This window comes from Nymphaea colorata, chromosome 11 (genome assembly GCF_008831285.2).
Source record: "Nymphaea colorata isolate Beijing-Zhang1983 chromosome 11, ASM883128v2, whole genome shotgun sequence".
In the NCBI taxonomy this organism is placed as follows: domain Eukaryota; kingdom Viridiplantae; phylum Streptophyta; class Magnoliopsida; order Nymphaeales; family Nymphaeaceae; genus Nymphaea; species Nymphaea colorata.
Window position 1 is genome coordinate 7905803 of NC_045148.1, and position 16855 is coordinate 7922657.

General features: G+C 39.0%; 3 protein-coding genes and 1 non-coding gene across 7 annotated transcripts; all 4 read left to right on the forward strand.

The window, feature by feature from the left end:
• The first annotated feature begins 50 nt into the window (after positions 1 to 50).
• Positions 51 to 5345, forward strand: LOC116263507 (adrenodoxin-like protein 2, mitochondrial). Of its 3 annotated transcripts, XM_031643237.2 has the most exons (9): positions 51 to 237; positions 1386 to 1466; positions 1974 to 2056; positions 2822 to 2848; positions 3144 to 3205; positions 4340 to 4446; positions 4624 to 4673; positions 4752 to 4834; positions 4975 to 5345. In XM_031643237.2, exons 1-9 carry the CDS (start codon positions 120 to 122, stop codon positions 5087 to 5089), a joined length of 726 nt encoding a protein of 241 aa, XP_031499097.1. In that variant the 5' UTR covers positions 51 to 119; the 3' UTR covers positions 5090 to 5345. The 3 variants fall into 3 exon arrangements, with proteins under 3 accessions (XP_031499097.1, XP_031499098.1, XP_031499099.1); XM_031643238.2 differs by lacking the exon at positions 2822 to 2848 and having other exon boundaries at positions 57 to 237; positions 3141 to 3205; XM_031643239.2 differs by lacking the exon at positions 2822 to 2848 and having other exon boundaries at positions 57 to 237.
• A 1039-nt stretch (positions 5346 to 6384) lies between these two features.
• LOC116265056 (uncharacterized) lies at positions 6385 to 7722 on the forward strand. The gene is made up of 2 exons (XM_031645590.2): positions 6385 to 7135; positions 7631 to 7722. Exons 1-2 carry the CDS (start codon positions 6679 to 6681, stop codon positions 7633 to 7635), a joined length of 462 nt encoding a protein of 153 aa, XP_031501450.2. The 5' UTR covers positions 6385 to 6678; the 3' UTR covers positions 7636 to 7722.
• A 2263-nt stretch (positions 7723 to 9985) lies between these two features.
• LOC116264524 (probable galacturonosyltransferase 10) lies at positions 9986 to 15436 on the forward strand. 2 transcript variants are annotated; one of them, XR_004174881.2, is made up of 3 exons: positions 9986 to 10548; positions 13217 to 14832; positions 15033 to 15436. XR_004174881.2 is itself a non-coding variant. In XM_031644807.2 (2 exons), the coding sequence occupies exons 1-2, from the start codon at positions 10408 to 10410 to the stop codon at positions 14669 to 14671; spliced, it is 1596 nt and encodes a 531-aa protein (XP_031500667.1). In that variant the 5' UTR covers positions 9986 to 10407; the 3' UTR covers positions 14672 to 15026. The 2 variants fall into 2 exon arrangements, 1 of the variants encoding a protein (XP_031500667.1); XM_031644807.2 differs by lacking the exon at positions 15033 to 15436 and having other exon boundaries at positions 13217 to 15026.
• Positions 15437 to 16308: 872 nt separating this feature from the next.
• Positions 16309 to 16380, forward strand: TRNAD-GUC (transfer RNA aspartic acid (anticodon GUC)). The gene has a single exon. It is a non-coding gene; the product is annotated as a tRNA-Asp (tRNA).
• Positions 16381 to 16855: the final 475 nt, after the last annotated feature.

A 16855-nucleotide genomic window follows, 5' to 3' on the forward strand; every position in this document is an offset into this window, starting at 1 on the left:
TTAGAACCAGACCTTGATCTGAGACCGGACTCGTTTTTCCATGGTTGGATTACTGACCGACTCATGCCTCCTTCGGGTCCCAACACCGAATCTAGGAGTCCACTCTCGCCCTACTCATAATGGATCGTTTCTCAAACCCGACCCTTTCTGCGGCTGCTCCTGGTGGCGAGTGCCTGGTAGGGGGCCTTCTCTCGCTCCCTGCGTATCCCGGCACCGCCTTTCGTTTCCGTCTTTCGGGTGAGTAAAAGCAAGATTTCTACGATTGGTTCGATTGTTGGATCCATTATAACGGTGGTGCAGCTTTTATTTGCGAATTTCAACATTTTCTCTAGCCCTGTGTCGTCCCTCCTCCTCTTTGTTGGTTTCTGCTTGTGGGTGCCATTGCACTGGTAGGACATCGATTTGACCATGAAAATTGACTATTGATGTGATTTTGGGTGCTTGGTTTTTAATATTCTAGTTATGTTTGGAAGAATTTTGTTTGTGAGTCTCGGCTGGTGGGCGCGCTTGGTTTAAGTTCATGAGTTCGAGAACAGTTATTATGTTTGTATTCGTATCTATTTATATAACCGATTCGTTCATGCTGGTTTGCAAACCGTCATTAATCTACACTCGTTAGTTTCTGTGCACTCGAACGGCAATGAAATTGCAGGCGAAGTGTTTGTTGATTTGTGCGAACGAACTTAAACATGGCTTCTCATGCAAACACTGTCAATGAATTTTACGGTGCTTTTTTGCTGTATACTTTTTTACAGTAGTCTGAATGGTTATTCACTCATTTTCAATAGCCAAATTTTTTGATGATTTACTGAGATGTTGTGAAATTTGTTATCTTACCCTCACGGGCAACATCCAGGCTCTCGATAATTGATGATGTATTGTTGTCAGCACGTAAGAAGACATTTTGCTTCTAAGGTTGTCATTATAGGCATCTTTACTGATCACGTACATCTTCGTTTAGGTGGTTCTCCAGTTATATGTGTTGACTACTTATAATTGACCGCAAAAGTTTTGATGTGGTTTAGATGGAATAATCAGCTACACACTGGCGAAGGTTTATATGTTGCTCTTTAAGTAGACTATACTTCCCAGTGGCAGCATTTTTGTATGTTTATTGGGAAACACATTCTGATGGAAACTTGAAATCACTAGTCCATGCGGACATGTGTACATGCAGGGGTGTAAGCTATAAAGTGTATAGATTCAGAAATCATGTTATAGATTAAATGAGGGGAAGGAAGGAAGTGATGTGGTATAGTTGTTGCTTTAGACATTGCTTTATTTGCTGATAGTATCTTTGAAGAGAAATTGGAATAAGCCACTTCCTATTTACTGTCATCTTTTCTCCAAAATGCATGTGAGCTGAAGCTTTTGCTGTTTTTCAGGTCTGGTAAGTGAGTGTGCAACTATGTTGATTCGTCGGCTTCAACGATTAGGAACACGAGTGGTCTCAGAGTTGAGACGAGGTACAATTACCTCTCTCTCTGAAGTCAACTAATATTTTAGATTTCTTTATGTTGACTTGAATGGAAATAGTTCTCCATTTATTCTCCTCTTTCAAATCCAAGTGACGTTAGATTATTGCTTTCAATTATTTGTATGCAGACGGCAAAGACATGTCTAATGAAAATGTGTTCTACTACCAGCTAGATTGTTGCTTTGAATTACTTGTATACCGAGTGTAGAGACGTGGTGAATTGCTGACTAACCATGTAACTTGGCTTTCTCTTGTTGAACGTTAGTGGACAATGTTTAGATCCATAACTATCTTCACATGATATGAAAAATCATTGCTTCCAACTTTTTACATAAGGTTTCTACTTGTTATAGGAGCAAGTATTTCATTGATTTTTTGTTGAAAATGTTCGTAAATGTAATTAAAAAACAGATTTTGCTGAGGAGAGTGGTTCCTTTTTTAGCATGTCAGTAGTTACTGCATCCCTTCTTGAATGTTTACAATGGCTTTTTTTCAGGGCAAGCTTCATCTTTTCCTAGACGTACCTATCTGTTGACACACTATAAGGAAACACCGCAAACACATTGTTGGGAATATGTGGTGAGCATCACTTTCCTTCTATAGCTTCCTTTTTGGTAAGTGGCATTATTTGCCACAAACACAAGCATGTTTGATGAAATGTGACCCATCACACTGAGCAAAATTTTCATTTCTCAAGCCTGTTGGCTTTGAGGAATCTTTGGAGAGTCTTGATCGGGGCTTTTTCTGATTTGACATTTTCATCGAGTGAGCTTATTCTTCTCCTTCGTCCAATATTCTGTGCAAGAGAGAAATTTAACGGGAAAAGGAAAAGATTGCTTCATATACAACAAGCTGGATCTACTCCATGTTTACCCGTTTGCTGCAGCACCTTTCATGATGGTACAAGTATTGCGGTTAATACAGTGTAAACAGCCAAATAGGGGTGGTTCAAGTGCAAACATTTAAAACTGATGACCACCTTGTTTCATCTGACTTCTTATCAGTATCCCTATCCCAGTAAATCTATGGAGCTAGAATTAGACTACTTCTACATTGAGTGAGATGAAGGCCAGAAGGTATATGATACTTCTGTCCAAATTATAGGAAGCTACAGAAAGAGGTTAAACATCATGGTCCATCCTAACCAAAGTGCAACGCAAATAATAATGTAAAATATATAATTGTGAACTCCTGGTCACTTAACGGCCTTGTATATGTTATGTGTCAAATTGATGAAAAATCTTTCTTTCCCAGAACTTTGCCTGTCACTGATATTCACCTCTAACTGAATATGGGGATACACCTTATTGAAAAATTAAAATAGTTCAATGATTGTAATTTCAGGTGTCTTATGGATTGTATCTTCAAAAGGTAATCACAATGAAGACAAAAGAGTACTTAAAAGTTGTACTCTTCATGGGAACAGAGGGTGGGAAATAAATCTCCTCTATGTGATTTTCCTGGACATGTACATGCACCTTGTGTGTGTGTGTGTGTGTGTGTGTGTGTGTGCATGTGTGCCTATGCATGTCTTTTGGTGTCGTAGAGAATTTCCCTATTATAAGCTTCTCTCTCTTTCGACTTCTCATTTGGTGGAACTACCTACTTGTTTTTTTTTTTTAATTTAAAATATGGAGAATTAATATATGTATACCTTTCTTAGCAGAAACGCTCATTTTCAACATCCACTGAAGATTGTAATCCTGGCAATCAACAGGAGAAAAAAATGTGAGGTTTCCTTTTCCAGTGTAAAGTATGTATGGTTGAGTGGTTCAAAAGCCATGGTACTGGTGGGCAAATTATGTGGTTCAATTATCCAAATAGCATTTCAGAGGATACTGTATATACCTCATAATTTTGTTCATCTGTTATCAAATGTTGATCACGTCTTCTTTATAGTCACCTATTTGATTATCTAAACATGATCTGTATTAGTATCCAAGAGAAACCCATCCACATGTCCACACTTCAACAAATTGTGAAGCAATGAATTACATACATGTAGGATGTAGGATGGGGGACAATAGAAAAAACACTGGATGGAATCAAACAGTAACTACTGTTGTTCTGGAGCATTCTTTTGGTACTGTAAACTGTGAAATGAATGTTTAAGCAAAATAAGTTTAGAGGAATCATTTATTTCTTTGGAGTTTGGACCTAGATTGTAGTTGAGATTGTACATGCAGTGGACTTGGAGATTTATGGGGTATTCATGACAATTTTTTGGTTATTATGGGTTTTTATGATTGCAACCTTGAGAATGTGTCTAGAATTTTCAACATTGCATTTTGATGTACTAGTTTATCAGCCTGAGATACTTTCGATCTATTACAATTTTGTGGATTTGGTCCAAACTCCAAAGTCTATTTTGCATTCGTACATCTGAAGTTCATAGCACTGTTACATAGTAAACTATCCCCAAGGCAAGTTTCTTTTAGATATTGCCATCCAAGATAAGTGCAAAATTTTGTGAAGTTAGTATGCAAATTAACAAGTTCTTCTGCGGTTATGTGAAGGCATGAGGTTGTAGCCAAAGGTTCATTTGAGGCGCTGTTGGTGGCTGACTATTGATTGCTACAGTCTTGTTGAAGAATTCCAGTTGGGGAGTTCAATGTATTGTTTACCTGTCTGAACTGATAATCTTACAGTTTATCCAACCTTCATCAATGAAGAATGAATGTTTGCTCTTCATTTAGTTTGGCTTTCATAAGGGTCCTCATTTATGTAGTCCATTTCAGGTTTTTCATTTTTAAGCATGGAATAGTTAAGTGTACATTATCGATCTTTATTGCCAATGGTTATTTAAATTTATCACTGTGATGGTCTGGGTGATCTCATGCTGTGTAGGTTTTGACAAGGCAGGATTTCAGTGACATTTGTAAACAAAGATGGAGAAGAGAAAGAAGTGAAGGTTCCTGTTGGAATGTCCATTTTGGAAGCTGCTCATGCTAATGACATAGAACTCGAAGGTAATCCGTTTCTATTTTCCTTTTTTACAGCTCGGATGTCTTGCTTGATACCGCTTCCATCTCTCATATTGTGGTCACTTTTCCTGTAGTCTATTCAGGTTCTATGAATTCAATTTTGTATTGAAGCTATGAGATTATAGTCACGTAGTTCTGTTGGGCAATGACTTGGATGTGCAGGAGCATGTGAAGGCTCACTTGCCTGTTCTACGTGCCATGTGATCGTAATGGTACCCCATCAATCTTGTCTCCTTTGTTGACTAAACTTTTCTTTCGCCAGAGATGATGGGTCTGTTATATTATTTTAGGATATGGAGTTCTACAACAAATTAGATGAACCTGTTGACGAGGAAAATGACATGTTGGACCTGGCATTTGGCCTTACTGAGACGTGAGTCTCTCTCTCTCTCTCTCTCTCTCTCTCACGCACACACACACACGTGTGTGTGTGTGTGTGTGTATATATATATATATATATATATATATATATATTACTTGAATGACCAATCATTTTCCATGTGGTCTGGACAGATCAAGGCTTGGTTGTCAAATCATAGCAAAACCTGAACTGGATGGAATTCGCCTAGCATTACCATCGGCCACCAGAAACTTTGCTGTTGATGGATATGTGCCTAAACCACATTGAAGGTTGGCACCTTCGAGACCCTCAGTAAGATGCAGGGGATTATGTGATATGGAGTTGATGGAGATATATCTAACTACAGAGGATACAATTGTTCCCCGCTGTTGATGGTTTATCCGAGTGTAAAGTATGTGATAAACTCCGGTTCATAAAGTTCTAGCCTCCAGTGCTATTGCTCCTGTTAAATTGATCACCTTTGCTTGTATCAGTTGAAATTTTTGAGCACGGAATAATTTATAGACCTTTCCTTCTTTTTAAATATGTTCGCATGGTATATTATCTGGACACCTTCTGTGCTGCATATGGCCTGTGCTTGCTATCAGCCATCTTCCAGCCTTTTGGTAGTGAGGACGCGTTTGCGACCATGAGATCCTCCGCTTGCTTGGAGACATGATTCCGTTGAACTTGGGATTTAGAGTCAAATCTGGTGTCAAATTAAACAAAATCATCTTCTTTGTCTCTTCAAAGACTGTCCAATTGGCGGTCAAACCCCTTTTTCTCTCGTTTTTTGCCTCTCAGGCCCGGCTAGATGGATTAACCACTCGCTGCAGACAGAAATTTCAAGATAATAGGCACCGTTATACTGAATTTTAAATTTTAACAGATACTTAGATGTAAAAAGAAAATAAAAATGAATGAAGTTTTTAGATATAAAAAGCAAACTCTATCGGCAAATGTAGCTCCACCATCTTTCCGGAGCTTACACCTGAGGAAACTTCACCTCAATGAAGCCTTGGACTGATCTTAGTCCTGCCGGGTTGCTTCCCCATCATCAATGTAAGAGAGATTCATACGAACGACTGCTGATGATTTCACCGGCGTCTTTCCAGGGCAATTGACGTGCACGGGAGGTTGGTGGCCTTGCCGTTTCCACCTCCCCGTTCGTACCCATCATAAAGCTAGTTGAACGATGCGCGCTCGTAGCTTGCCACTCATTTAAGAAGACCACCTCTTCTCATTGGCATCGCAAACGTCGCCTTCTTCTTTGCCACAATTTTCGCAACAGTTGATCTAAATATTGTTTGGTGCTTGACGTGTTGATTTGGTGCACAACCCTATGATTCGTCTGTATCATTGTTGCTTGTGCATGCAGTTAGGTTGATAATTAATGGTAAATTTGATTGGCTTGAGCTCTTTAATGTTGACTGCCAAACAAGCGTTCCCCACTGAGTGTTCCAACTGTTATGAGTCTCTTTGATGTGACCTTGCTCTGAGAGAGAGAGAGAGAGAGAGAGGAAGAAGAAGAAGAAGAAGAAGAAGAAGAAGAAGGGAGACAAACTGGTTCACTTGGCTTCTTAATTTAAGGTCTTACACTACTTCTCAATATGATCGAGATAAACGAACGGAACCTGGCAAGGTGAATTTTCATTTTGTTGGCACTCAACAAACAAAGAGGAAAGGGAAGCGCTGAATCCTTGGCAGGCGACGATTTAAAAGAGTTCCTTCCCTACTGAATCTATGGCAGGCGACGATTTAAAAGAGTTCCTTTCCGACTCCCAAGTAGGGCCAACTCCGAGTCTCCGACGACGCCTACCACGAGATAGGGTCCGCACTCCGCAGAAACTTAAGGAAAGGGGTGCATTGGCCGAAAAATGCAGTCGCCGGCGTCCGGAAGCAACTCAAGGACGCCGAGCTTTTTCCGGAGCCACGCGGAGCTCGGGATGGGGACCTCCGAGGCCAATGCCGGAATGCTAAAGGTGTTCCTGAACGATCTAAACACTGCCTGCATACGCTCCCGCCGCGAGGACCACGTGGAAGTGACGCTCGATATCGATGCGGACGCTGAGGCCGACGCAGATGGCCGCGGAATTTTCGTCCGCAGCGTCGGTTCAGTGTCGGAAGACGGCGGCGGGCGGCTCGAACGGATAGGGTCCTCGAACTCACTTGTAAGCCGGGGAACCTCCCGCTTCTGGCGGCTCTCTGCCGACCTGATGCCGGAGATCCGGCGGTATGCAAAGTCGGCACACGGTCGCCGTCGTCGAGATTTTCGGCTGCATCGCGTGGCGGTGGCAAGGAGTCAATGCTCGCTCCAATGTTCCATCATGCAAGGTACCATCTTCAACTTGCATATTGCCTATAAAAATTGCCACGAGAGTTGGAAACTAAGAGTTGCTGTCAACTCTCTAGCAAATAAAGCTCTTCTGAAATAGAACCACATAAAAGTATCTTCACCGAACTAGACAAGATTGGAAGCAAACAGAAGAAAAAAACCAATTTTTTTTCTATATAAAGTTTTAAATTGAACAAATATAGGTAAAAAAATCAGAACAAGTATGTTTTTTAGTTTCTGAAAAGCAAAGTTTTAGAGAGCTTTTGGCCCAAAATTCCTGGCAAGTGTTTACTAGACTTAACTATGTAATTTCTATCCAAAAACCATGGGAAAATTCGACTCCTAGCCTTCTATGAGAGAGTTACTAATTTTTGCCCAAATTATAGACAAAATTATTGTGACTAGTTTTAGAAAATAGGTCAAACAAGAGGCTTTTCCGATTGATTTTTATCAAACTAAAACTGATTTTGGTTTCCTTTTCTCTATCTTTTCAGATTGATCATGGCATGAACCTGTTAGATATCGAGGTCTCCAACGAAAAAGCCTTCAATGTCGGCGATCACAAAAGTTTCTACATGGTGACAAACATCCAATAAATCTATTCTCTTCTATCACTAATGGATCTTAGCTTAGTAATTGCTGTCATCTATCATAAACTCAATGCACCATGATGTTTAAAAGACTGATCAGTGAGGCTGGCCCATTTATCTAGGAGGCCATGGTACTCAAATCAATTAAGAATTTATTGCACAAGCTCATGGTCCCAACTACCGTGATGAGAAGATTCTTGCCAAATACAGGTGATCATAGTTGAACACATTTTTTCTGAAAAACATACAATGATCAGGCTTTGAGATGTCGGTGGTCAAGATCATATAAGAAAAAAACTTTAGTGGAAAGATGTGATGGAGGTCATGGAATGTGGACATGTTACCTTAACTAGGAGAATTAAAATATGTCAGTTGCTGGATGTTGCCAGATGGCTAAAATTTTAAAAACGATCGCTGAAACAACCATCACTACTTGCTAAAACCATCAAAACTATCATTGTACTATAAACTCATGTGACAACTGTTTCTTTATTGATATTTTTAAAATTTTTAGCCATCTAACAACATCCAACAGGCTATTACCAGCATCAAAATTCCAGGGGCACCTCACTTAATTTACACTTAATACTTGGCATATTCTTATGACCAAGTGCCAAGATAGGGCAAGTTACATGGGAGTTTGACTCTTCTATGGCTTTGAACAGACTCCAAGTAATTGATCTCTGACCATACTGTTGAATGTGCGAGTTGAATAAGGATTCATTGCACAACTTTTCAAAAACTTCATTAGAATCTTTTTTTTTTAAAGAATTGAAGGTGCTAAATACATATTTTGTTTTAGTCAGACAAAGCTGATGTTGTACACGGTTTAGACAAGAGAATACCAGAATTTCATGAATATAAAGTTTCAAATTCTAGTTATACATGAGTCCTTACTTACATGTTCATGTAAGTGAACTTGCTTCACATTTTGAATATGTTTCGGTTCATATTACCTTTCTAGAACCGAAGTGCAAATTGGCATTTGACAAGCTTGGTGTGAAGTGATCAAGGTCGAGAAGAACACCTCTACTAGTGCTTCTTTTAGATGTGCCTTATATTTTTATTTGCATTTGAGTGTTTACCTAAACCTTTATGAACCCACATCCATATCCATTTAGCAAATGAATTTGATTTGATTTAAACAGCTGTTCTAGATCTTATACAAGAGAATTGAAAATGGTGTCAACATTTGATCAATATTATCCCAAATTCGAATTGGGTCACCGTACATATACAAATTTCCAAGATATATAATTAGAATATAGATTATGAAAGTTTGGCATGGGGGATTTGTCAATGGCTTTCTAGGCAGACAGAGATCTCAAATTGCCTGTAAAGGATGCATTACTTGTCTAAAATTCCATTTCAAGGCCGCAGGTCCTACCGATAAATTCAAACAGTGAAAAGATTCATTTTCAAGTACATCTTGCTACAGCAGGCTAACATGAGAGAGTGTGTTAGGGGTCAGAACTACCATAAATACCCTTGCTAGTGAACTAGAAGACCCCTCTTTTATATGGAAAAAAAGTGGAATTTTAAAATATGATTTTATAAAAAGACGAAAATACCCCTACGATGTTCATGTAGCATGTTAGCCCCCTAACAAGGAACCCAACTTAACATCCAGTTCATAATTCCCAAAAGGAGATATCTTTAATTTCTTAGTAAATTTCTCACATGTACTTAACTTGTATTAGAGTAAGGCTCATGCCTCAAGGGGCTGATTGGGTAGTCTGTTTGATTATGTGAACTTAGGTGGAACCATATCTAAGTTAAATGGTGTACCTTATCTCACCTAAGTCTCGTCGCATACCAAAACTCCGAAAGAAGAGGAATGGAACCCTAATTGATTGCTAATTATATACTTTGGATACTTGGATAACTCGTGTTCTCATCTCCTCAAAATGCATGTTCACATTCTTATGGTCAACGACGACAACAGGACAAAATTACCGTGTTTGAATGGGATAAATTACTTTGAGTGCAAAACAGAGGCAAGTTACTCGTCGATGGAACATTTTCTCTCTTCATTCCTGCCAAGATGAGTTCTCCCTCCTTTCCTCGTTGTTCCTTATTTGCTACTAAGGGCAGCATAATGTCAAATCGAAAAGATGAGTTTGAGTCTTTCAGAACATTTAAATCGTAGGAAATAGGAGGCTCGTATCAGGCAAATCAGAGAATGTGGTCGCTTTATACAATTAAATAAAAACTGTGGGGCGTTACTGGAAAATTTCTTCAACAAAACGCCACCGCGCTGCCTGCTGTCGCGAGTCGCGAATGTGCTCGGGAAGTGGGACTGAGACTCTCTAATCGTCGAGAGGTCGGAGGCGGGAGCAATCTGTGCCGTTGGATCGTTTTGCGCCGTCCAATCTGTCCCTCTGATTGTCATTCGAGGAGCTCATCCCTCCTTCCGATCTGCGAACGGCATCCTCCCAATGGATTACCGGAGTTTTCCACAAGGTTTCGCTGTAATAGGCGTTTTGAGCTTCTGTTCGCCCTGATTTCCGTTGACTGCGGTCCCATGAATCTCCAAGATGCGTTTGGGTAGAGCCTTCTTGCGGATCAGAACGTTCGTTTCTGAAGAATAAGAGTTCCAAGACAGGTTTCGGTGGATTGGGTTCGTGGCGGATGGTCCAGATGCATTCTGTACATCGGTGTGTTTGTTAGGGATTGCGGAGATGATGAGGCGACGGCAGATCCGGACGGCTCGCCGGAAGTTCTCCGGTGGGGTATGCGTTTTCGTAGGACTCGTTATTTTGATGTTGATCGCGATTTTCAGTCACAGTAGGCAGAAACATTTTGAGTCGTCATTTATTCAGGTAGTTCATTTCCTTTTGAATTTGTGGGTGGATTCATCTTCCTTCTTAGTTTACTTTATTTGGGTTTATTTCTCATTATTCGTTTAGTTAGTTTGAACTGGAATCTTCTGCCGTATGTGCAAGAAGGAGAATCTTTACAAATGATTGCTTTTCTTTAAATGGTGGACTCGACTTTGTCTGAACCTTTTACTCGCGAACCTTTAGCTGAGGGTTTCTGTTTTTTCATGAATAGTCTTGTTTTATGTTATTTTGATGAAGTAAGCAAGCCGTAGAGTAAAAAAATTGTTTAACAATAAGTTTTACTTGTTGGCTATAGCTAGTTTATAAGTAGATAGTGATCCAGCTGCTGCGTTGAAATGTGGCTTCCGAAGTTCATATTTGCCCCCTGATTTGTGTCATCTATGAAATATATTCATACATTGGCCGAAAGAGATTGATTTATTGGAGTCCAGTCGATTGTTAACTTGCATCTGTGGAGTGTCTGCTTTTGGATTGATTTTTTGTTCCTTAGCATTATATTGTTAGAATTGAGTGGTTTTTGGAGTAACATTCCTTGTCCGTGTTCCTTGAGATAGCATCCTTGTTCGGACCTAGAATTAGCAAAGTGGATTTATCGAAATGAACATTTTCCTGTATAAAGAGTGGATAGCAAATCTCGTGGTCACCATCAATATAACAAAGCCAAGACAAGGGGCTATGGTTAGGCAAAACATAAAACAGACATCGTTAAGGAATGCATATCATATCAGATCAGATGTTACCTCTTGGGGTTACGCTTCATCCCCAGAGATTGAGGGAGAGATCTTTGACGAAGAGACCTTTTTTTTTCCCCTTGGTAACTAGGAATGTACCAGGTTACCCCAGGTATTGGAACTCTTAAACTCTGATATGCAGACCTGAAGTTCCTTGTAGATTAGCTTTCACACCATCAGTGTCAGTTCCAGTTCCTGATGGGCCGATGGTTGTGAAAGGTTGGCAAACCTGTTGTTGCATAACTTGCAGTAGTGAAATTCTCAATGAGATTTGCTATGGTAAGATAGAACTCGATTGCAGTGAGAAGTGTTCAATCACTGTAAAGTGAGGCATTTACCACGAGTAACCTGCTGGGACGTAGTTGCTTGACGAGATGGTAAAATAATTGAACAGATATAGCCACCACAGAAAAACCGTCAACAGATCTATAGTAAGTATAGTGCTTATTTACCATTTGAATGTATAACACTAAAGGCACACATTGTACTCATCAAGAACCCGTAAGTTTGATCAAAATAATTGAACAGATGTAGCCACCACAGAAAAACCGTGAACAGATCTATAGTAAGTATAGTGCTTATTTACCATTTCAATGTATAACACTAAAGGCACACATTTTACCCATCAAGAACCCGTAAGTTTGATCTTTCCTTTCTTATGGCTTTAAAACAAAATTAATAGAACTCCATGGCTCTAAATAATGGTTTCAGGAAATTTAGGTCATATATTATTGCTTGACTTTTAGACTTCAGATTTTACAACGGTATAAGGTTAACCTTATTTTGAATCTTAGAGTTCCTTCCACTGCTCAATTTAAGTTTGAATTTGAACTTGGAAACATTTGTTCTTTTCACACTGGAATTGGCCCTGAACCATTTCATCCCGTCATCAGAAAGTTGTTCAAAGAATGGTGACATAGAACTAGTGTGGTGATCATGGTGACTTAGATCAAAACTTAAATTCAGGTCTTGGCTGCTCCATCTTTTCTACCACCATATCCTACAGTGTGGGATGTATATCACACCATATTTTATGATTCGGCTCCATATATATGATACAGTGTGATAAGGGTACATTACTGATCACACCCGTGAAACTAGTTACGGGGTTTAACATGCCTATAAGGAATGTTACAATACTTACGGCACTTTTTTTATCTTTTGGTTGCTTTTCCCATAAGTTTCACAGCAACCATGAGAAATCAGTAAAGAAAAACAAACACCACATTGCGTAGAATATCAGGGCCATTTGTCTTTTTTGCAAGTGTTTCTCATAATATGATATATGAGTGAGTTCTTCAGCCCTAGCCCAATGATCGGATACTTTCCTTTTCTGCTTGGACTCTAGTTAAAACTACTTCACTTTCGAAAACAGCGTATGCTTAAGATGCTGTTTTCTTCCATAGCTTACAAGTAGTCACAAATATCAAGGATATTTTCAAAATGTGATGATAATATTGCCAAAAAAGAATAAGATGAAAAAGAAATTTATTGCAATTTTTCTTAAAGAATCATTTTTAATATATTTAAATTTTTATTTTGACATTTTAATAAGTTTTTTGAATTTTTATCCATGTTGTTGTGAGAAAATGAGTAGAAAACTTGATAATTTCATAAATTTTCTGCAATGTCATGATAGTGGTTTATAATATTTTATCTATGTAACTAATGTTTTTGATAGTAGCGAACAATGCTTTTGTACCCTTAATTTCAAACTTTGAACTAGAGTATTTTGTCCCATATGCTTATTCATCTGGGAAATGTTTGGATAAATTTTGGGCTTGAATGGTTGGAAGTAAATTTTTAGTTCTTGTTACTTACTTCCGTGTTCTTGGCACTGTATTTTAGGCATGATTGGACATGCTCATATATTATGTTATATTGTTTACATGACTGCTATCTTATTTTGTATCCAGAAATATCGAAGAAGCAATAATCTTGCAGTGGGATACAATGTTACAGAAGAAATGGTAGGACCCTTTTCAGTCTCTAGACAACTAAATGATCAAATTGCACTTGCAAAAGCTTTAATTGCAGTGGCCAAAGAACACAATAACCTCCAATTTGCTTGGGAACTCAGTGCTCAGATCCGGATATTTCAGCTGCTTCTTTCCAACTCAGCAACAAACCAACCTCCTTCTGCATTTCATGCAGAAGTGGAAACAGCTATTCGTGACATGTCTTTATTGATTCACCAAGCGAAACAGCTTCATTATGACAGTGCAACCACAATCATGAAATTGAAGGCCCAGATCCAAGATTACAAAGAACAAATAAGCTCCTTGTCTGACAAGAACACAAAGTCTGGTCAGCAAGCAGCAGAGGCAGTTCCAAAGGGACTGTACTGCCTGGGTGTCATGCTTACTATGGACTGGTTCAGGAACTCGAATTTACAGAGGAAGAACATGGAGAAAAGAAGAATTGCCGAGAAGCTCAATGACAACAATCTTTACCACTTCTGCATATTCTCTGATAATCTCTTGGGAACATCTGTTGTCATCAACTCCACTTCAATTAATGCCCATCATCCTGAACTGCTTGTGTTCCATGTTGTAACTGATCAAGTTAACTATGCTGCCATGAAGGCATGGTTTTCCCTGAACAGTTTCAGGGGAGTAACAGTTGATGTTCAGAAACTAGAAGATCTCACTTGGCTAAATGCATCCTATGTTCCTGTACTAAAACAGCTCCAGGACTCAGAAACCCAGATGTACTACTTTTCTGGCAAGGCAAATGTGAAAACTCAGATAAAATTCCAAAATCCGAAGTACTTGTCAATGCTCAACCACCTTCGCTTCTACATCCCTGAATTCTTGCCGCAGTTGAAGAAGGTTGTATTTCTTGATGATGACGTGGTAGTGCAGAAAGATCTGATCCCACTTTTCAAAATTGATCTCCATGGCAATGTGAATGGGGCTGTAGAGACTTGCATGGAAACGTTCCACAGGTTCCATACATACTTAAACTTCTCTCATCCATTAATCAAGGCACATTTTGATCCAGATGCCTGCGGGTGGGCATTTGGGATGAACGTGTTTGATCTGGTGGAGTGGAGGCGGCGAAATGTCACAGGGATCTACCACTATTGGCAAGAGCGAAATGTCGACCGGACCTTGTGGAAACTTGGTACATTACCACCAGGTTTATTGTCATTTTATGGGCTAACAGAGGTGTTGAGTCCAGAATGGCACATGCTAGGGCTGGGTTACGATGAGTCTAAAGATTTGAAGGCATTCAGAGATGGTGCAGTTGTTCACTACAATGGAAACAGGAAACCATGGATGAAGATTGCTATCGAAAAGTACAAGGGCCTTTGGGAAAAGTACGTGGACTATTCACATCCATTATTGCAGCAATGTAATGTGCATTAAGAGAAGAAACTCACGACAGAATGCATCCGAAGCAGATGGTGCTAATGGTTGTGGTGCTGCCATTCCACGCATTGCCAAGGGGTGTCTTCGTGACGGCATTCAGGAAAAACGATCGGCATATTGCTGGTCTTTTTGTTTTTTCCTCGTAGTTTCTGTATTTGGTGAGTCCGGCAGGTATTTATTTAACTCGATTACCGAGTCTTTCTTCCAGAGAAGAAAATCTTGGCTGGGACTTAGGAACTTGTTGCGATTCAATAAGTTGTAGAACTCAAAGAAAAAAGTAGAATAGTAGAATTGTTTGCATAAGATCCAATATGAAAGGTTGGTATATGAACTGATAAGCTTTCGTCCTTAATTTCAGACTGCTCTTGTGACGTCTGGCAGGATGTTTCCGTGGTTCATTTACAATAATCAAAGCTGAAAGCGATCACAAATGTTTAGAGCGACAATCAATAAGCAGCAAGAAATTTGTGGTCTAGCAGGAAGCTTCCGTGGTTCATTCACAATAATCAAGCTGAAAGAGATCAGAAGTGCTTAGAGCGACAATCAATTAAGCAGAAAGAAATTGCAGTCTTTCTGTTAAAGTCATGAGAAGTTCGTTGGTTGTGGTAAGGGAAGTAGAGAAGCTCAGAAAGTAGAATATAGAACTTCAGAAAGCACGCAAACATAGACAAGGAAATGGTATTTTTTTAATACACATCCAAGCGCCGAAATTGGTTTATACCAGAGCTTTCGCCGAGTACAAAGCTAACCAGTTCAAAATACATAAACTCTTCTATTTTGCAATCTTTGTAGATGCGATCCTGCCATTAAAATGTTAGTTTACATGTTTCAATTCAAACTCATTTGGTAAAAATTTTTTCTTTTTTTGCGGATCTAGTTTATGGTTCCTATATTGCAATATCACATCCAAAACGTTTGATTATACAGAAGAATATATGAACTTGTGTATTAGGCACTATGCCCGTAGAGTTCCTTACCAGTTATAAAAAAGTTTCATTTTTTTAATAAATGATAAGCTTCTTCGTCCATTCAACCTTCCATATATATATGTCTAAACAACATGAACAATGACATCATTTCTACCTAAAAACTGCTGAATAGTTATATAAACAAGCATAATTGAAATTATACTTTTAAATTTATAATGGATAGTAGTGCATTGCAAAAAGCAAAACAATTTTATGTATTAGAAGGGTCTCGAAATTCCAATTTCACTTTATCATCTTAAGACCAACAATCTGGATCTAATTATGCCAATCTAAGTGCAAGTTTCTGTAATAAAGGGCAGGGACAGAACATGGTCCGCTTGACTCAGACAACCTCCTAGCAAGGGGTGAATCCATGTAGAATTAACTCTCTAAGATTTGGATCGCGGTCAGTTTAGCTTGATTTCACATAAACCCGATTGATATCCGGCCCTTTAATTTCCAAAATCACGCTGATTCTTGCTGTTTCAATCCAACTCTGATGGTTCTAAGCCAAAATTCAGTCATCCCATAGGAAAAGAGAAGGAAAACTGGATATGCAGTGTCAGAGGTATAATCCAATATGGATCCGCTGGTCTGAGGGAATGTTTTTGGTCAACGTAGACTTGTCGTGTATTAATTGTGTGTATTAAAAAAAGAGCAACACAAGTCGTTGTAGTATAGTGGTGAGTATTCCCGCCTGTCACGCGGGTGACCCGGGTTCGATCCCCGGCAACGGCGTTTTATTTTATACGGCTTTTTCTAAGCTGCTTTTACAAGTTGAAGAACATACCCCAAGTAGTGTAACCAGCTAACAAAGTGGATATAGGGAGATATTTTTGTTAATTATAATGGACATTTAGTTACTTATACCAAGGTAGTTTCTTTATAAACAGTATATTTATTCATTTAGCTTGAGAGGATTAACATATTTTGTCACCAACACTATGTATTTATACAGCTTTCAATCCATTAATATGAATTGGGGAATATCAGTCCTGCAGATATGTTCTTGTCACTTTCCATTTAATGGAGTTACGTTCATCTCCAAACACTCAAATGTTTTATCAAATAAATGGCTTTATGAAACTTCCATTTGTCCATTTACAAATATACAAGGAACCCGGACAAGATTCTGCATGTACATAAATGTAACGTTTTATATTTCATACGATCGATTGAATGTGTAACATACTTTGTACCTTAGAAGCCAAGT